Source organism: Rhea pennata, chromosome 1, assembly GCF_028389875.1.
Source record: "Rhea pennata isolate bPtePen1 chromosome 1, bPtePen1.pri, whole genome shotgun sequence".
In the NCBI taxonomy this organism is placed as follows: Eukaryota; Metazoa; Chordata; class Aves; order Rheiformes; family Rheidae; genus Rhea; species Rhea pennata.
The window spans coordinates 208,192,726-208,214,309 of record NC_084663.1 but is presented as its reverse complement, the minus strand read 5'-3'; the positions used below and the strand labels follow the sequence as shown (position 1 = coordinate 208,214,309).

The 21,584-nt window shown below is 42.2% G+C and overlaps 1 protein-coding gene across 1 annotated transcript; it reads left to right on the top strand.

Annotated features, from left to right (window-relative positions):
* The first annotated feature begins 12,047 nt into the window (after positions 1–12,047).
* Positions 12,048–20,030, top strand: PRSS23 (serine protease 23). The gene is made up of 2 exons (XM_062567355.1): positions 12,048–12,154; positions 16,816–20,030. The coding sequence occupies exon 2, from the start codon at positions 16,829–16,831 to the stop codon at positions 17,945–17,947; it is 1,119 nt and encodes a 372-aa protein (XP_062423339.1). The 5' UTR covers positions 12,048–12,154; positions 16,816–16,828; the 3' UTR covers positions 17,948–20,030.
* Positions 20,031–21,584: the final 1,554 nt, after the last annotated feature.

Here is a 21,584-nt window from a genome sequence, read left to right as displayed (position 1 = left end):
GAGCTTTCTCTCTGCAGTGAGTACAACCTTCTCCCCATTTTTGCTACCTTTCCTAAAAAGCTAGTATGCATCTATTGCAGCACTCCAGCCATACAAACATCTCACCACTTCTCAGTACTTCCAGAAGTACTTCCAGAGCTTAGCTCTGCAGCTGTGCACGACCTCTGGAACCTCCTGCCTCTTTCACATGCAGTGAGTATTAGCGTGCAACTCCACATAGCCCCCTCTGCCTCAGGGTGAGTATAAGCACCTCTCCCATTGCTCTGTCTCCTGGGCGCTGACCGTGTACCCCCCATTTTCCCCAGGTTGTGGGCTTTGGACTCCATCCACAGATGAACCTAGTGTACCACCTTTCTCAGTGGGTTAGAAAAGATGGCTAGGGAAGTGTTTTGAGAAGGGGACAGATAGTGACACAAGGAGCTTCTCCTTTTTGCCAGGCATTCAAATCTGGTCCAAGGCAGCAGCAACCAAAGTCATTGTCAGGTGGCAATTTGGAAACATGGGTTTGTAATCTAAATCCAGTTTTCCAACAGCATCACTTTTTGACATATTTATCAGCAGTCTCAGCAGAAAGGGCAGAGACTGAGTGAGCAATGAAGATCAGATGGTCCCCCTACCCTAGTGCAGAGATTCAGCACACTGAGGGAATGGCTGCTGGTGCACGTGAGGTACCTCTGATCCTAAGGCACACCACTGATCCTAGAGGGAAATCAGTGTTTGTTACCTAAACTAAGAATCTCTTTCAATTTCTGTAAAGTTTCTCACCTGGGATGGTGTCTGGTCAAGTTATAAAATGAATTAACCACTATGAGAATATAAACACCTTCTCAGATACCTTTTGAAAAGAGAATCAACCTATCCTCAAAAGCTACTGTTTTCCCATTCCATATTTCTTTTGCTTTTTGTCCTGAAACATTTCCTGGGGGAAAGGAAATCAGCTAGCTCTTCATTTATGTTTTTTATTTTTTATTATGAGACCTTCAGCCATCTCTTTAAGCTGATATAGAGAGAAAAGGAACACAAAACTCAAAGAGGAACTACATACTAAAGTATCTAACTGATACCTACACCTATATCCAACTGAGGTAGTTGGGAAACTTAATCAAATTACAGTAGTGTTGGACTGTGGTTCAGGGGACCTTGGCTTTATTCCAAGTTGTGCCAGTAACATCGTAGGCAAGCATAGGCAGATAAACTCTGGGCTTTTTTACTTTGATTGCAAACTCTGTAGGGAAAGAAACCATCTTTTATACTTCTTTTTCGGAATGCTTGCCACAGTGCAGTCCCAAACCAAGGCAGAACTTGTGGACTCTGGAGCAATCCAAACAGCATATGCAGTAAAATAATACAATACTGTCCTTAATCAGGCAGAGCTCCCACTTTTTTCATTGAGAATATTGTCCACAGGATCAGGTTGTCAGGCCTTAATTAAGATTCAGTCAGCTGTCAGCTTTTCCTGCTGAGTTCAGTACAGGGGACTCAACTTTACCTCACCTCCTGCTACTTGCCTACCCTCACAACAGAAGCTCTAAATTCACATTCAAAACAAGAGCATTCACGATGCAGTGATTTAATCCTGACCAGGCCTGGCATTCCCCTGGCTTTGTTAACATCTGTGCTTGCTTTGGTGCTGTTCTTTATTGTAAGCCTAATAAGTACATAAAGGCCAAGGAATGGGAATCCAGGCAGACACAGAGCAGCGAGCTTTGAGGAGCTTGTTTGCCTGGGCTGACAGACTGGGTAAACAATTAGCCCCAGCTCAAATATGCAGATCCCGAGGAAGAATCGGATGCTTGGCACTGGCTGTTCCCTGTGACATTCAAAATTTGGCTTTTTTCCAATCAAATATTTAAACATTTATAATAGTTTGTTCAGCTACACAAGCTCATTTAGGAATTTCTGCTGGATTCTATTTTTGTAAATGGAGATATGGCTATTATTTACTAAGAACTTTGAAAGAATGTACTTAGCTTTACAGCAAGGGTAAAAAAGTGTTTGAAAGTCATATAATGAAATAGGTCAGCAGCTACCAGCATAATACTGATAAGCAATGTACACTTAGACGAGGTATAACTTGGAGCATTGCTGTCACTGATCATTCTGTGTTCATTACTAGTTGAAAACAGCTGGCTTTTAATGAAACATAATAGAGAATTTGTTATTTTAGAACTGTCTTTCCATTTATAATTATGCCTTGTTACAGTACAATGGAGAATTGTATCCTTATTCCTTCATGCTGGCAATGCAGGAAATGCTTAACAACTGCTTGTATTTATTTTAAAATATGTTAATAATGTAAGTCTCCAAACTGGTAAAGTTAGTATACTTTGAGTTACGCACACATCTTGTACCTTTTGAGTCAGGACAACATGTTCGTTTTAATCTATTCATTTCCTGATTTCAGACTGATACAGTAGAAGATGCACAGGATTATCCAAGTTGATCTCTTGTATATCACAAACCTATAAGTTTCAACCTATTTCACTTTATCAAACCCAGCTCTTTAGCTTGATTGAATGACTTGAGTTCTCAAGGAATGAATCTGTTGTATGCCACAGTTCTGCCAACCCAGCTTCAACACAAGGAACAATCTGCATGGTAAATAACAGATGAAAATTCACAGGAAAATAATTTTGTTATAAGACACTTGAAGAAAATGAGAAAAATGTTTGCTTGCTTTTATTGTTTCTCATTTGCCTTGAGAACAGAATCAAAGCCACCCTTGTACATAATCACCAAGCTTGCTATTTGTTATTTTCTTCAGCCACATATGCCCAGGAACTTCAGAACAGGGGGCTGCAGTGGGTAGCTAGCCAGGGACGTCTCAATCTGCAGGGCTGTACATGTCCTCACAGAGAACTGCCAGCCAGTTCAAAGGGAACAGGTGATCTTTGCTGGATAATCTGCAAGAGAGATGGACTTTACCAGGCACTACAAAGTAACTCTATGGTGAACTTTTGAGTTGGCCCTGCTTTGAGTAGGAGGTTGGACTATAGGACCTGCAGAGCCAGCCTAAATTAGTCCATGATTCTCTAAACAGACTTCATGATTAATGATGATCCACATGAATACTAATGACAGGATATCTCATGTACTACTGAGAGCACAGCTCTCAGCAGGGAGCAGCTAAGCAAAATATTCAAATAATCTGGAAGACTGGGTAAGTGCTAGGCAGAAGCTAGCTAGGAGCAGTCTAAATAGTTCAAATTACAAACTTTGAGAAACGTTGGCCCACATTTCCAAGGAAAAGGGGAGAGTTTAGAGAGCCTGCAAGTCACAAGAAAGGGATATATAGTTTTCTCTGGGATCAGGCTCTGGCATTAAGCTGATAGCAAGAGCAGCGTGAAATGGTAGACTAAAAGCACACTCATTAGCACAAAAATAAAATATTAGCAGAGAAATGAATAAAGGAAGACTTACAAAGAAGAGAATATGTCATTTTCTTTGGGCAAATACTGAGAGTCTGGATATAAGCAAGAAGAATTTGCCTTTTTCATTAATAAATTTGACCTAGCTGGTATTAATTAATTTAGTGGGAGGATTTCTGTGATCAGACAGTTGAAATCACTTTTTATAGCTAAGCCAGGAAAGAGTTACCATGAAATAGCAGAATGGTACTGTGTGTCACAAATAGTATTGCCTCTTTCTGTCTCCAATAAGGGAAACCTTATCTCAAAAGTTTATGAACCACAAGATAAATATCTCTTCAAACATTCTCTACAGTGTATGGAGAAAATGTTGAATTATTATTGGGTGACTTAGTCTGAACAATGTATTCTGGACATCCCATGGTGACAAGAGACTTTCTAAAGCTTACGTACGACAGTTTCTTATATTGAAAACCAACACTGAAAATATATATTAGACTTGCCAGCTAATAGAGATGTTATTCAAAGAGTTAAATATTAGTGCTTATAGCAGTTACTAAAATTAGTCATTTTAAAATCAAGTATTTTAAAGAGCTAGTCACAAAGCTCTCTGGATCACAGCTGTCAACTTGAAATTATTCCTAAATCAAAAGGAAAATTTTAAAGGTCTGGAAGAAACTAAAGTGAGATGTATATTTGAATAGGCTAGATGGAATTACCCAGATGACTGCGGGCTTGCCTACTTGATAGTAGTCTTAGATTAAATAATGAAATTGATGATATATTTAATAAAAGATTAAAACAATATAGTTAAGATTTATGGAAATAGATTTTGTCAAAGAACAGTACTACTTCTCATGAAATTTTGAGTTTTAGAGTAACAGTAATTGTCCTGATATATTATACTTGGTCTTTGAACACCTCGGATCGGAACACACCTTGATAAACAGCTGAGATACAAATAGAGATAATTCATCATCAGACAATAATGAACCAAAGGCTGTAATATATCAATATCCTATATTTTTTTAGCTCAAGACTGACTGTTCTTTAAAATGTTTTTCTAGCTCAAGTGGGGTTAGTGACATGGGGCAGAGAAGTCCAACAGGCTGTGTGGGAAGTCAGGCTAGATCACAGTAGTTCCCTCTAGCTACAAAATCTTCCTAGTGCAAAATGAAGATAGACCATAATGTTTTGTGGCACCTCAGGACAGCAAATGTTCCTCAGGGGTTCCTTCCCCATGGCCCAGGTCTGCTACTCCAAACAGAAATTACAAGGGATTCTCTTACTCACACAGTAGGAGGAAGGCAGTGTCAGGACCTTTACTTCTACCAATGTGGCTGAACCACCATTCAGGGAGTATCTGCATAGATGTCTGCATTGGGTTCCTTCCTGCCCCTGAAATCCTCTGCAAAGGTGGCAGTGTAACAGTGGCATAAGTTGTATGGGATGACTCTCGGAATTACTGTTGCTAAAAGTAGGCAGATACCTATACCCTGCTTGTCCTTTGTTCGTTTTTTCAATGAGGATGAGAAAGTTATGTTAAAATTTAAAAGATATCTACAGGTTTGCTATATCACCCAACTGCTGCTGCTGAGGCCCATAATGTCCATGTCTTTATCTGATTCAGCTTCTGTGAGGCTGCATACATACCATTAAAAACTGAATTTGGCCATTTAAACCTCCCTCCTCAATACAGAAGGGAGCTAGACTGAGTGTAGATTGAGTATAGATTTAGCATTTGGAAAATAGTCTTTTTTGCAGGGTACATTTGAGAGAGAAAATATTTACAGGCACTGGTAAGTATATGGTAGATAGTATGGAGCACCACAGAACAGATCTATTTTTAGATACTCATCTCTGAGTTTTGAAATGCATTACAAGACACTCTGTGACAGAAGTAAGTTTTAAGAAATTCAGACTAGCTATAAATAGTGCTTGAGGGATGTCCCTGTAAGGCATATCACCAAATGATTTTCTTATCTTCTAGGCTTTGAACTGTAGACTGTAGTAATTAGTGCTGGGAAAGACCTGTTGGATCATCTAAACTGCTACATGGAATTCAGGACTGTTCCTCTTCCTAATGTTTTGCCTCATCTAATTTATATATCCTTGGGAAAAAAATTTCCCCTGGGAAACTATTTCACAACTAGCTTGCACAGTCAGAAACTTTTCTGGTGACATTTAGTCCAAGTATGTCTTTTCTTATCTCATTACACTCTTGTCATTATACTCTTTTGTGCTATGTAAAACAATTCCTCCTTAGGGTCCTGTATACTGTACGCTGCAAGCATAGAATGTTACATTCCTTCTTTGCTAAACTACACAAGTATTTACCTTTATTCACTTTTGTTTTTTCCTTAACTGCCTCCAGTGTGTCTATGTCTCACATGGAATTTGCAGCTGAAATCACAGCTGAGATGCATAAAGTAGCAATTGTTACATTGCAAATGCAAGATGTCATCTGCCACTGGGAAGGAAAAGGACCATAGGTTAGTGAAACAGGTTGCCTATTTGGGAGAAAAATCTTCTTCACTGTTTTCATAGCTGAATATATGTGATTTGGAAAACAAGCCAAGCTCATTTTGACAAGATGTGAAGAAGAGCTGCCCAAGAGCAATTCTCTGGTGAGGAGAGAATGAATAGTATATTGCCATCTAACTTTAAAAACCAAAGGTACTCTCCACATGAGCTTTCAAGTTTGCCTCTGTGCACAGCCAAGAGAAAATCATTCCAGGGTATGGTTCACTCAGTAATAAATGCAGTATCTAACATGGGTGGGATGGATTAACCTCCAGAGATTCCTCTTCTCCACTGATTTAAAGATAGCCTCACTGAGGCTATCAGCCTAATTTTTAGGTGGCTAAAATTAGCTGAGGTTAATCTTGTTTACTTCTTCCCAAGCTAATCATAACTGATCTCTCCTTATGCTGATACAACTCCTTTCCAACTTTCAGAGCAGAGTCCCCAACCACATAGTCTCATATGCTGGCTGTGATGGTTGAACTTGTCTCCTTTGAACTCTGGGCCTATAGGTCTATTCCCTTTGGGAGCACCAATTCATAGTATGTGCCCACTGCACTTCTATCAGCAAAGGCTTATTTGACAGAGAAATTAAGACAAAACAACTCATTAGAATAGTCCCAGTCTCTGCCTTTTTTTTTCTTTTTTTTTCTTTTTTTCTCTTTTTGCTTGTCATTGTGGAAGTCAGGGATATGATACCTGCTTTAGGCATCCTTATCAGGCCTACATCCCCCACAAGATGTTCTTGCTAAGAACAAAACTGCAACTCTTCCTCTTCCTGAGGGAAGTTTTAACTACATAGGCTCTGTCTGTGCTGCCTGACAGACTGTAGTTAGAAGGTAGTCTGAAACATGATGCGCTCTCTCACTTATAATCCACCCTGCCAGCTTCGGCATGCCTTTGTGTTGGGTGCAATGTGACCAGACATCGAATGAAGTCTCAGCTCAAGCATCTTATGAACCCCACCAACTTTTGCTGCAAAACAGGACTAGGAGAGATCCTACTCAGCATTAGCTATGTGACATCACTGCAAAGGCTGATGGGCACATGGTGAAAGTTTTGGTCCAAACGCTGTGCCCAGCTCATCTGCACCACAGGCATGGGTGGGGTAACACAAGGTCTAATCTTCTCCTTTCCTGTGGTCACTAAACACAGGCTGCTCTTTAAACAAACTGGGCAGAAGGTGAGTTTAGTCTCAAACTAGAGCTTAAAGGCAGTCTAGTAACCCCCTCAATGGCCTTTAGTTTCTCAGTATACAGTAACTTCATTGTCACAAACAGCACTTATAAAATGTTATGGTTCACTATTGTTAGATGAGTGCATCAAGGATTCGTAACTATCAGACAGTGCTAAAACCCACAGCAGAACCTAGACAAAGCAGACAGACACACACTAGCATGAAAACAAAAATGGTAGTGATGAAAGTAAACCAGCTCTGCGTAAGGTTCCCTTTTTCTGGGAAGTCCTGAACTTCTCCGTTAGTGCAGCTGAAGTAAATGCATTATTTTTTAAGGTGTTATTTTAAGATTACTTCACTGTATTGATATGCTGTTTATCCAAACGGTGAAGATGCAGTGTCTTGCAAGAATCTCAGTCTTGCTGGAACAAATCCAGGTGTCTGTTTTATTTCAACATATTTTCACTATCACGAAATTAAAGGGGCACTCTTAGTTTAAATATCAGTTGTAAGAAATGCTTACTGTTATTACCAGTAAATCCGAAGATCTGTGTGGTTTAGAGCATGTATAAAATATATATTGCTGTGACTTTTGAACCAAGCTGAATTAATATACTGTTCCTCCTTTTTTTCAGTTAGTTTATTTTATGTATCTCATAGTTTGATCAAACTTTCAAACAAGTATTTAGAGAATCACACTTCCTATTTGACAGGTTTAGTAATCATGATAATTTCAACTGATGGCTGTGGAAAAAATCTGTGAAATTATTCCTAAGTGCCCTGACTGGCACAGTTTGTATAGTTACATTTGCAGATGAAATTATGCAATCTAAGCCTTACCCTATTAGTGTAAACTGCTGCTTAGATGCTCAGATTTTCTCATTCACCTAGGAAGAAGATAGAAAGATTGGGTGAGATGCACCTTACCTAACTGTAAGCATTGCAAAGTTGATTTAAGCTCTCCTTCTAGACAACAGAAGGAAATAGGCACCTTAAAGGATGATTGTCTGGCATATCCTTAATGTCATTTTAGGAGATAATGAACCCTTCTGTGAGGAAGCCCATGAAGGTCTGCAAAGGAAGCCTAGGGTGATCATGCCTCGCTTTTCGTTGCCTTTGGGCAAAGTAATCCTGTCCGTGGCTATGGAGTCTTCTACCCTGCTCCGCTGCATCACACTTGCTGATGACAAGATTTTTATTAAGAAAGGAAGGACATATACATATCTGCTCTGTGTGTGTGTATATATATATGTAATGTACACACTCAGCCTGTGAATTCTCCCATTTGACAACCTTTTTCATAAACCAAACAACTAAGAATTTCATTTTTCGTATATTTTCCTTAAGAGTTAACACAGAAAAAGCATCCTGGTTCTATGAATGAAGAGTAAGTGCCTCTCCCACCACACTGCCTCCAGAGTCTTGGAAAAATGGAAAAAAAAAAAAAGAAAAATGCTGCAACATACTTGAGGCAAATCTGTGCTCTTCCCATCACCGCAGCACTTGATGATGGAACAGTTGCCACCGTATTTGTCCTCATAACAATCCAGTGAGATAAAACGTAATCTCACATTCATTGCACAGATCAGGAACTGAGGTAGCAAAGAGCCTTGCTGAAGTCATGCCAAGAATTAGGGGCAGAGATGGGAAGAGGACTGGCTTCTCTAACGTCCCAGCCTTGTGCCCTAGTTAATGATCAGCCTTCCTTTCAAAATATGCTGTCCTCAAAAGAATAAAGAGAGTGTCTTCTCCTTGAACTTCTTCCTCTTGCAGTTAGAAAGAGTTTTAGGAAACAGGGTATCTGTGCACAGGGGTCTCCAAGCCATGCAATGAAAAAAGAGCCTGCTGAATAGGTGCCATTGCATTGGGAAGCTCCAGATCTTTTCTGTTGCATTACATCAGCAGTGAGCAATGGGAGGACTCATTTGAGCCAACTGTGGGTTGTCATTCTTCCTTCCAGACTCAGTGGCCTCTGAAATCACTCCATTGTCTGTGGCGGAATCTGGCTCTGGCCCATAATGCCAGGTTACTTCACTTCCCTGCAGAATAAAAGATTTCTTCAACCATGAGAAATTGTCTTCTGACAGTGCCATTCATTAGGGCTCCCACCTGTAGACTGTTTCATTTTCAGCTTACTTGCAAGGTGGTGAAAAGTCAGCATGTGTGTTATCACTTGACAATATAATACAGCTAATACCTCTTCACCCTTACGTATGTTGTCACTTATTCCTCTTTGCCTTAACAATGGCTCACAGTAACACACAGATCTTGGAATTTACTCTTTTTTTAAAAAAGCTTGTACAGTCCAATTTCACCAGGTCTCTTGTTTCTTAGGAATTACATACATTAAAAAGATTTGTAATTGCTTTTCCCCCTTCTTTTTATCAGACATATTAGATTCTCCTTATAGCTAGTGGAGAGAACTGGGCAGTGGTTTACTCTTTCTTATGGAAAGCACTAAGATAGGCCAGGTGAACTGTCCTTTCTAAGCTTATGAGTCAGTGTATGTTTTAGACCTAGTTAAAAATCTAGGTGTTTTTATGGTAACCAATTGACTCATAACTTTGTTTAAAACTACAGCTTTTTTTTCCTCCTGCTTTCAGCATGAAAGAAGTTTAGCCCAACACCTTTTTTAAGGTTTCATTCTCAGAAGTCCTGCAGAAATCAAGTCTTGTCGTTCTTACTCATCTGTCTGCTTTGTACATAGATGTACGTGTCTCATAATCTATGTTAACTGAAATACTGTGGTGTGTTAGTCATGGACCAGCTCCCTATGGTGGTAGGTACTGTACAAACACAATATAAGAAGAAGATGGCCCGTTCCGCCTAATCAGAAGTAAGGAGACAGCACTCAGTACAAAGTAAGTACAAAGGGAACACCTCTGATGTAGACCTCTACATGTAACTGTATGGTTTGAGCGACTTGCCTAAACACAGGTCTCTAGTCTCATTTAAGATGCCTAGGGGCCATCCTGCCTGACTTTCAACGGCTGCTCCAGAAGGGAAAGGTCTGTAGTCTTATACTGTATCATGGATAGCCAAGGAAATCACAGTCCCTTGCAGTTATGAGTTGAACCCCACTATACATGTTAGCAGTATTTTCTTTCCCTGTCTCTCTGCCCACTGTGAATATTTCTATCACTGTTGTATCTTCTAGCATGGTGCCTCTTTGAATTTGTGTCTTGAGATTAAAGTCCTTCTGTAGTCAGAAATTATTCACAGTCACTGTAAATAAGAATTGGGGTAAAATATACAAAATAGTTATGCTAATATTTATTCCTTCTTCTTGCTGAGACTCTTGAAAAACTGTGTGATAAAGAAAAGTGGATACATCTGAGCTAGAACTGAGAAGGGATATAAAGACAGCTTTCACGGGAAGGTCTTGGGTCACTGGAAGTGACTACTGGGCAATCTGTAGATTTTCAGAAGAGTGATCAAGAGGTCTGATTCAGTGTGGCGGCCTATGACAGCCAGGAAGACTGATGATAGGAAAGTCAGGAAGGTCCAGAAGCAAAACTGGCAATTGACAGAAGGCTGTATGCATATGGAAACCAAGAGCCCGTCTGGACCGTTGCTGTAGCTCCAACTCCCACTACATGACGTGATCAAATCTCAACAAGCTCCCTCCTTCCAAGATGCAGACCAAGTCCTCTGTCCATGCAAAACTTCCAAAACATATAGGGCCAAGCAACCGGAGCAGCAGGGCTGCATATCTCTGAGTAGGACGTAGATGCAGAGGCCAGATGCCCCACGAGGGAGGGATATTATTAGTGTATCATTTAGCATAGTAATATTATAATCATTAAGGTTTAGTATATCATTAACATCACTCTGATGCAGTGCTACTTGTTAGCTCAGGGCCAGTTCTTAGCCGATTACTGATTTTCCAGCTATCTTCCTCACTGCTTCACAATCCATTTCTGGTGACTTCGCAGCAGCAGAACTGGTATTACCAGCCCCTGCTTCCTTCTAACACCAGTCGCCTTCTCTAGCTGGGTCTCTGCTGAAATGTTTGGCCCCTATCCCTGGGGAATGCCTCCTGATGTTGTAACTCTTCTCTGATCGCCCACGTGAGCTGAGAAAGCGTCGTCTGCCTGAATACACTTTTCAGAGTGTTTCTCATTTTTTTGTACCCATCACTTTTTCCAGCCTCCTGCGAAACTCCTCTTGCAAACTGAAATGGGGTTGGTGCTAGATCCAAATAAATGCAAGTTTAAAAATCATGTTACGAACCGAAGTTCCTGTAGCGCCTCAGCTCCTCGCGCAGGGCCTGGGGCAGGGCGGACCCTGCGCGCCCCTAGCTTTGCTTGTCCTTCGCAGCAGCTGAGGGGCCAGGGGAAAGCAGCACACGAATCGATTCCTGCAAAATTTGTATTTGCCTTCTGGGGTAATAGTGATCAGCTGGGAATTTTGGCAAAAACCTTTGTGGGTTTTTCTCTCGGAGTTAAAACATGTTGAAGGATTTTTGCCTTCTTGGCTCCAGTCCCCTCTTTTCCTGGCCAGATACCATTACGAGGGTTCAAGAGGATGGGTAATTAAAGCGCGTACAAAGAACGTCCCTGATGTTAAAGTCAAATATCTGCCTGATGCGGTAAGAGACGTGGGGGGCCGCGGAGCTCCCCCGGCATCTGCTCCCAGGCAGGGCCCCCACAGCCGCCAGGTCACCCCGGGGGGGGGGGGGAGGCGCCTCGCGGCCCCCGGCGCGACGTGGGGGCCGCGGCACGAAGGAAACAGGCGCGGGAAGTTGGGAAAAGAGAGGGAAAAAAAGCATGTTTTCCTCAGCAAAACAACGGAAATGAGAGAGAAAGCGCCCAAAACGGGCTGACGCCCCCGGGGGCGCGCAGCGCCGCAGCGGCCCGCGCGGCGGGGGAAGCGGGCAGCGCGCCTGCGCCGGCGGGCGGCGGCGGGGAGGCACCTGCGGGGAGGCGCCGCCCCGGCCCGGCCCGGCCCGGCCCGGCGCTCCGCCCCGCCGAGGGGGAAGGCGCCCTGCGGGAGGGGGAGGCGCCCCCAGCCCCGCGCAGGCGGCGGCACCGGCCCCGCCACCTGCCCGAGCCGCTCGCGGAGACGCCGCCGCCGCGGGCAGCGGGTAGGTACTGGGCGGGCGCGGGGCAGCCTCACCTGCCGGCGGCCGCGGCCGGCTGCGCTCTCGCGGGCTGGAAATTAACGTTCAACCCGCTGCGCCGCGGCGGCCGCCGGCCGGGCTCGGGGGCAGGAGGGGGGCGCGGAGCGGCCGCGTCCCAGCTGGTTTAACGGATAATAGCAATAATAATAATAATAATAATAATAATAATAGCAGTGTTCGCATTTGCCACTTGTCGCCCTGGAGGATGCGCGGGAGAAGTTAGGAGCAGCCGCTGAGGCCGGGAACCGCCCGGCAACCGCCCGCCGCCCTCCCCGACGCCGAGGCGCCCCTCGCCCGCGGCGCCCGTCACCCCGCGTCGCGCCCGCCGTGCCCGTCGCCGCTTGCAGCCTGCTTTCTTGTTCCGTTTTTTTTTTTTTTTTTTTTTTTTTAATTTACCTATTCAGGTTGGGTTCCCCCCTCCATCCCCGTGCCGCCTGCCCGCCTCAGAGCCTGGCCGGGGTGCGCGGGTGCCCGTGTTGCTGGCGGCGGTGGCGGCAGGGCTGCGCGCTTCTCCGGGCGCCGCTCCGCGCTTCCTGCTGCCTTTTAACGAGTTCCGCGAGTAAGGAAAGCGGCTGAGGTATTTTGGCACGGCAGTAAGGGTAGCCCGGTTCGCCTCTACGGCTGGGGTTGAGGCAGGTTTTTCTCTCTCTCCCCCTGTTCTTGCTCTCTTTCTCTCACTTTTTTTTTTTTTTTTTTTTTTTTTTTTCCCCTCCGTGTTAATCATTCTGGCTTCTAGCGCTGTGGAAAAACTTTCTCCATTTCTAACGCGACGGAGGCCGTTCCGCTCGCAGGTTTTCATACGGTGCGCTCCAAGATTTAGTGTCGTTTAACCATCTTATTACAAGAACCACCCTCGAAGTGGTGAACTCTTCCAGAAAAATTACTTGCTTATTAGAAAATGATCCATGTCTGCTCTGAACAAGGCAATTCTCTCGCGCCAGCATCTCTCCGGAGGCGTGAATGCCCGTAGCCGGCAGGGAAACGTGTCTGCAAAGTGTTTTAGTAGTGTGGTGAGCCCCAGGGTAGCTGTCACTGTTTCCATTCTCAAAACAATTTTAATTCCATTAGCAAGTGTGATTATGTACAAACCGCTTTCTAGGGGGTTCCTATGCTGGATATCAGAGCAGGGCTTTGTACTGAGTCAAAGGGTGGATTGAGTTTATGACACAGTTTAAATAGGAGCAGGAGAACCGTACTGCAGTGGAACAACGCGTCGTAATGCGTTCGCTCGCGTTTTGTGGCAGCCCGTCAGGAAGGCACTTCGCTTCTTAGCAGTTGCTTTTGCTGGAGGACAGCTTTCATGGTCACCCACATGTAAGTGGTTGAACATAGTGAGTGTTTTAACATAGATTTTTCACCTTTTTTTTCTTTCTTTTAAAGAAAAGCGGAAAGGAGACGTTAACTGGTAGGGCTCTTCAAATTTAGATGGAATTTTAATAATTCATTTTTCTGCATAGCCATGTTTTTTAAAGAGGAAAGAGATATCATGAAATAATTTGGTATACTGTTATAAATAGGATATCTTTATTCTGTTTACTGCAGCCCAGAGCTAATTTATTACAAATGAGATAATAATAATAATGTATAATCTGGAGACATAATTATGATGACTTCAGTAAATGCTCTTATCTGTGAGCACTGTTTAGCATCTATGGTCAGATACAAACTCACAATTGTATTTTATGGTGGTTAGGTTTTAATAACAATTGAGATAACAGAAAAGTTCTGCAGCTGATGAAAAGGCTTTTTTATCCCTTGTATCTGCAATGTGATGATAGCACAGAAGACGCAGGGGGTGTGGGTGCTTGGAGATATGAAGCAGAGTAAATACTACTTTAAAAGAGCACAGAACAGAGATGTGATCTGCTTCTCTGAAGCCCTTTTTTGGGACCAGCTTTCATTTGCTCTTGTCTTGTTCTCCCCATTGGGCGGCTGCCCTCTGCTGACTAAAACTGCTTTTCCTGCACTGGTGCTGCTGTAGCAGTAATGGTAAGGAGTAAAGGGGAGGAAGGTTGCAGGGACAGGTAATCTCTCTGATGCTCTTGGAGGAAGCAGAGAAGCTGTTGGGCATACAGTCCCTTCCTCAGGTTGTTGAGCTGACGGGCACAGGGCAATTTGGCTGTTCATGCAAATAACAACTGACAAGATGCTCTCAGTTTTTCCCTGACAGCTGAGTTAACCAGCCAAAGGTCAGCATTGACTCAGTTAACATGAATGATTTTTACATCCGAGTAGTGGCACAAGTGGTACAATTTCAGCTGAGATTCCAGCTATTGAAAAAGCTTCAGATGTCATTTTTGGAATAACTTTGGTGTGACCTGGAGGGGAGCAGATTGTGCATGTAAATGCATGCTCTTAATAATGGGATGTGTTATTTGACGCATGGCATAACTGTTTTGGTCTTTTCTCAGCTCCAAACCATGAGACCAGTAAACATTCCCATGAACCGTCCTTGCTGTCACAAATTAGGACAGTTATCAGTGGACTTACGCTAGTATTTTCTTTGTGGAGTTGGAATGGTAACATTTATCCCTGTTACCTTCTTTTTCTATATTTTCCTAATCACTGTTTATACGGCAGATGTTTCTTGGACCATCCTTATACCAACTGATATCTAATTTGATTGCTTGCAAAACCTAGCCAGCATCCAGGATTAATCTGTGCCATAGTTCTCTGAGTATACCTTTATTTAGGAAGGAGCCAGAGAAGCTGATAGTTCTCCTTGAATGAATAAGCAACTATTTTCCAGTTTTGTGACATCCAAGATTATGCAGTTCTGATACGTGTTTAGAACGGCCTGTAGTTTTCAGCATGGCTTGCCTGTTTAGGTATAAAATAACACATTCTATAGAGTTAAACCCTTCTAGAAAAAAATGCAGCCCTTTAAAGGGTAATATCCTATTTGATAATGAAAAAAATATCAACTGATACGGTGACTTCTGGAAGAGTTAGTACCTGCCTCTGTGGGCATAAGTAGCATCAACTCTCATCTACATCTGTTTTTTTGGAATCAAAATGTTTTGATTTCCTGTGTGAGTCAGTTGATATCTTGAACATTGAGCTGTGTGTGCTTTAGTTATAGCATCCATTCCCAAAGATGATGCTACCAACTATGAAAGAATCCAGGCCTAATATTTGCATTGGACATCTTCAGGCTTTAGCAGGCTATGGCTTCTGAAGTCTTTTTCAGTGCATCTTAGGTATGAAGCATTCCTACAAAATGGATTTTTCTTTTTATTCTTAGAGAGCTGTGGTCATCTCCTGCATGATTTGCTTTGGTTTACTCTTTTGAGGTATTTCAGGAATGATCCTGCAGTTGGGATCAATGTAATCTCAGCAGGCTTTAAATATGTGTAAGCTCAACATAATTGTGAAGTTTTGTTTGAATAATCTTTGTATGAGGGAGATCCTGCCTGCCTTCTTGCCCACAGCACAATGCCTCCTGCAGCGATTCAGCTGTATGGCTAATTTTCAAGTAAACTAAAGTTACACACTTTCTTGGTACAGTACTAGTGCACGCTGTTCTTTGCAGACTGAAGTACCCTGCCTGCGGTTCATAAACACATTTACAGTCCCGTTTGCCTCCTCACGCTCAGAGGGGGTTGGTTTGCATTTCTAATTAATTGAGTTTATGAAGGAATAAATCAGTATGTTAACTGAAAATTCCCTCAAGATCTGTAGCTTACTTCATAGCTGCTATTGTGTAATCATATCACTCTTTCCCTTGTAAGCCTAGGGGAGAATGTTACATGGAACAGAAATTTTTATCTGGTATGAGTTGCAAGGGGAAGCAAATCTCCCATGCAGTAATGTTTTAGAAACTTGTTCATGTTTAAGTTACCTTCTTTTCCCACCTGCCTATGCCTATCATCAGCTTGATGTCTCTGGCTAAGACAGCAATTTAAGGACCTTTTTTGAAGATCTTACTCTCTGACTCCATTGAGTAAGTGGGAGCTTTCTGGGGAATGCTCTAACCTAGCTGAAATGAAAGGCACAAATTCTTTGAAGGAATTATGGCTTTTGAATGCAGGAATTTACACATAGAATAGATTTTCTTTACATTATATGAAGAAAATGCTGTAACCTCCCATTATGTTAATAGAGAGTTGGTGCTTCACACACTAAGGGTTAAAAGTCCCTGTGTTTCAAGTCTGCATCTGGGACACTTGTTTCAAAATACAGATTAAGGCAGTAGTGTAATATCGAGGAGCCTGAGGAACTTACAATATCTGGGTCCGTTTAAATTGCTTGACCCTTATTATGGGATTTGCAGAGCAGGACCGGTTTTGTAACGCAACGTGCCAAATAACATGGGAGCTCTTGAATATACAACTTAAGTTCATAGAGTAAAATCTTCTAAAAACAATAAACCAACCCTTTGATGTAATCTACTAACAGGCCTATAGCATAAGTATCTCCAAGGGCCAGCATATTTTTATATATTTATGATGCATTATACAGGTTTCCTCCTTCCATGGACACCAAACTTTGCGGTCTCTGATTTCAGTATGAAACTTAGAAGCAGTAATAAGAACTATGCTTGGTTTGCAAACTATTGCGTATATTTTAGAGTAATCTTGCAAAATATTTGGATGAGTAACTGGACTTTCTTTTGCTTTCTACAGACTGGCATTCAGAATGGCAGGCTTGTCTACTTTAATCCTCCTTCTGTGTGCTGCTAAAGATGTGATGCCCTCCAGTTCTCACTGGAAGCCAACTTGGCCATCTTACAGGGTTCCAGTTATCTTACCACAGTCTACCCTTAACTTGGACAAACCGCGATTTGATGCGGAGACCAAATTGGAAGTGGTATCTCCTTGTGGCCCAGCATGCCACAAAAGTTCCCCACTGCCAACTTATGAAGAAGTAAAGAACTACCTGTCCTATGAAACCTTGTATGCTAATGGTAGCCTCACTGAAACTGAAGTGGGCATATATATTCTGAGCAACAGTGGTGAGGGATCTCAAGGCAAATCTCGAACTAAGAGGCAGATCTATGGATATGACAGCAGGTTTAGCATCTTTGGGAAGGACTTCTTGTTGAATTACCCATTCTCCACGTCAGTGAAGCTATCTACTGGTTGCACAGGGACGCTAGTGGCTGAAAAGCATGTTCTTACTGCTGCTCATTGTATCCACGATGGCAAGAGTTATGTAAAAGGAGCTCAGAAACTGCGGGTGGGGTTCCTGAGGCCCAAACTGAAAGATGGCAGCAAAGGGGCCAATATTACCAGCTCAGCAATGCCTGAGAAAATGAAATTCCAGTGGATCAGAGTGAAAAGAACACATGTTCCCAAAGGATGGATCAAAGGAAATGCCAATGATATTGGCATGGATTATGACTATGCCCTGCTGGAGCTCAAGAAGCCTCATAAAAGAAAGTTTATGAAGATAGGTGTGAGCCCGCCAGCGAGGCACTTACCTGGAGGGAGGATTCACTTCTCTGGCTATGACAATGATCGACCAGGAAACCTGGTTTACCGTTTCTGTGACGTCAAAGACGAAACGTATGACCTGTTGTACCAGCAGTGTGATGCCCAGCCAGGTGCAAGTGGATCTGGGGTATATGTGAGGATGTGGAAGAGGCAGAATCACAAATGGGAGCGTAAAATTATTGGAATATTTTCAGGCCATCAGTGGGTGGACATGAATGGCACCCCACAGGACTTCAATGTAGCTGTTCGCATCACACCCCTCAAATATGCACAGATATGTTACTGGATCAAAGGCAACTACCTTGACTGTAGGGAAGGATAAAGACGATGAAACTCCTTGGAAGCACTTAATGACTGGTTTAATTACTCCTCTAAGGAAAGGCTAGACTTCTGCTGCAAATGTGTGTAATATGATTTTTGCAACACCAGGATGTGATCTGTAGCTTTGCGAGCAAGCCACCTTGTTCTCAGGACAGTGGTAGTGTAGTGCAGTCATTACAGCTAGAAACTGTCTGGGGAGAGAGGAACGTCTTCAGGGTGGGGAAGGAGCAGGTGGGCTTGCTGACTTTGCAGCTGAGCAACTGAAGATTAATTAGGGGCGGATCAGTAAACAGTACAAAATCAGAACCGTCTCCAAAGAATCTTATAAAAGGGACGCTGTTGATTATCTCATGCCTACAATGTTTGTTTTAATAAATCCTAGGATTAGTAGAAATGCTTTGATCTGAACTGTTAAAAGAAAATATTTCTGTGCTGTTGGGGGCTGCAGAGGGACATTTAATGATGTTTGCAACCCAAACATTACAGCTTTGTGTTCCTGCATGAGAAAGGGAGTGTGAAAAGGGCAAAGCATGCACCGTGGGAGATAAATGCCACACAAATAGCGTGAAGGGTAAATAACTACATAAGATTTATAAACTTCTTTCAACCTGTGTGATTTGAGACTTTGTTAGTAACATAGTTAAGAGAAATGCTTTTTGAGCAAACAAACCTTGATCTTGCAAGAACTTAACTGTGAAGATGATGTTGGCCATAAACAAACAGTGCCATTGCATCCTGCTTTGCTAAAAACAAATCATACATTGACCTAAATCCTTTACAGCAGCTGAGGCATAGCCTTACACCTAGCAGAATCCCTACAAATATATTATAGAAAGCATGTGGGAACAGAGGCTTGTCTCCTCTAGTGACCTGTGATCTTTTAAGGAAAAATCTCTTGTCAGCAACTCAGACCCTTTGGAGGGGAGGCCTGTCTGGTCTTGCTGCCCATCTGAGTTGCTGCTTGTGAAGCAGGTAACGGGGAGGGGAGGACAAAGGTTTTATTGAATTGTTTCCCTTTTTGTTGAAGATCTGTGCTGCTCAACCCATAGATACAGCAGAGTAACCCTGGATTTGTGAGTGTCTTTCCATCATATCCCTTTCAAAGGCAATTTTTACATAATCTTCACTTCTGTTTCTTGTGTTGTTTGGGGCAGGTTTCCCCCCCACCCCCTCACCTCAGTCAGATTTTTGAGTGACCAGTAGTTCTTGTCATACACGCAGTTCAGGAATTCTGCAGCTGGAATAGAGCCAGATTATAGGATGCAATCCCAGTTAGCACTGAAGTGGTGCCCTGCTGTCCCTTATCAACCTGAGTGACTTATTTTACTATAGCAGAAGTGTAATTTAAAACAAGAGCCACAGTAAAAAAATCAACCCGTGCAAATATTTGTAGTTTAGCAAACAGCATTGGGAAGTCAGTGTGGTCTGTACAGTGCTTCTCGGATAGATTGTGCCACTGTATTGCAGTAACATGGTTAAGGACATGCTGCTATGACAGCACTTTTTTAAATAGGATAGACACTGGCTCCAGTTCCAATTCTCTTCTCCACCCCATCTCTCACTGTCTCCTGAAGTTCACCAAGTTCCACCTGGCACTGGTGTTATGCGGCAAACACAAGCCCCTCATGTGAAATAGCAGAGCTGGGAAGGAATGAGGCTAGGCAGAGTTGCCCTGTACTATATGAGGAAAATGTTAGTTCAGTTAAGCCTTTCTTTCACTCTACTAATTACTGTGGCATTTGTAAACGTATGCCTCATGGTGCTTTATCTTTGTGATGGCTTTGGCTCTAGTTCTGAAGGCCACTTTTGCTAGAGCTGCCTATGGTTATTATTTTTATAGGTGCAGCGTACAAAAACATGGACCCTGTGTGGGTCCATGTTTCCATATTCCATGTGGGTTTCCATGTGGATTTTTGGTGCACTCAGATACAAGCAGATACTAATGCTTTGAAATATGAATAATCACCATATGTATCTGATGGTTGTCTTCTGCCTTTTTATTTTAGATTTCCTTTACTCTTATGGCTGTTATCTGGAGCACTTTTGTTTGAATGTATCACAGTGAATAAAGAAACATTATGGAATTCCAGTGCAGACATTCTTGTATTTTTACTATACTTGGGTTGTACTTTCAGTTGCATTTCACAATTTGTAAAGACATTCAAATACAGCACAGATGTATCAACATTCTCAATGCTATTTCTCTATTTTTCCCATCTTTTCTTGTGTCCTCATCGATTACATAGGTAGTCTTTTTTCTGTACTATGTATCTTTGGTCAGTAGGTATCACTCTTAGCTTTGGTATGGTTTTTGCCATTCCAAAATAAGTCATGAGCTCAGATTAATTAAAGCTGAAAATAGCCTGTTAGACTTCAGTAACCTTTTTTTTTTTTTTGTTAACTTTAAGATGACTAAACTATGGAGGAATTTGAATCAGTCAATATAAGGATATATGTCCAGTCCATCTTCCTTTTCTTTCAATTGAGGCAGTTCCTCTGAAGCCAACATTGAAACCTACAGTTTTCAGAGGGACACTGGAGGGCAGAGATGTTACACTCATTTTGTTTGGGGATTGCTACCCATAAACTTTCCTTCATCTCAGGATGTGCACCACAATTCATGTGGGCTTAAGAACATCAGTCCTGGTTTGCTGAATGTATTTCCCACCTGCTGACATATAAATTTAAGTACTTAGTTGGACTGTAGGCTAAGCTCTGTCCTTCTCTCAAGATGACATTGAGACAGACCATCAAGACTGGCAGAGTGGAGCTGAGCAGAAGGCAAATGAGCTAGCATAATGAGAGCTGGTTAAAAAAATTATGCAAAAAGCTTACAGTAATATGGATTCAGAGAGTCTGTTATATACAGTATTTTATTACTATAGTATATATAGTATATTGTGTCTATATTCCTTTATATTACATATTTATATATATATATTGATATATATCTATAATATGCAAACATCCCAGACTATTATTAGAAAAAAAAAAGAAAATCTCAAACAACCTAGGTAGAATTTTTGCTGAAGCTCAGCATTGTTCTACCTGGTCCATCTAAGTTGGTGGGAATAGTGCCAGTGTATTCATGGGGTTAGGCCATTGCTGAGCAGTTCTGGAAATTATACTCTCCTGAGTGCGCTTGTTTTGATACTGTAAACATGATTCTTTTAAAAGCAGGCCTCTAAAACATGAGAGGCAGAGCCACACAGCAAAACAAATTCCTCAAGAAAACATGAGTAACTAAATTATCTACAGGCTGGAAATTTTATTGTCCAACTGATCGAGGCTCCCACTAACCTGCAGAATTTGATCAAGTGCACTGTTATTCTTGTATCTTATTGCAGAGCAGAGAATGGGTATAGAGAGGCTGTTTTGGTTATAAATGGATAATTACCATCTTCTGTTACTGCATCTTTAAAAGGCTGATATAAGATAAATCCTGGCTAATCTGATATAACTACAGAGTACAGCACTGGAAATGGAAGCTGAAGTATCGAGAAAGCACAGGACATCGTGAGCTCTTCCAGAACACACAGTGAACTTAATTCACTGAAGGCTGCAGAATATCAGCAAGCCTCTTTCTCAGAGGAAAGGTATTTTCCTTGCATCTGTAATTGCTTTGCAACTGAATTCCC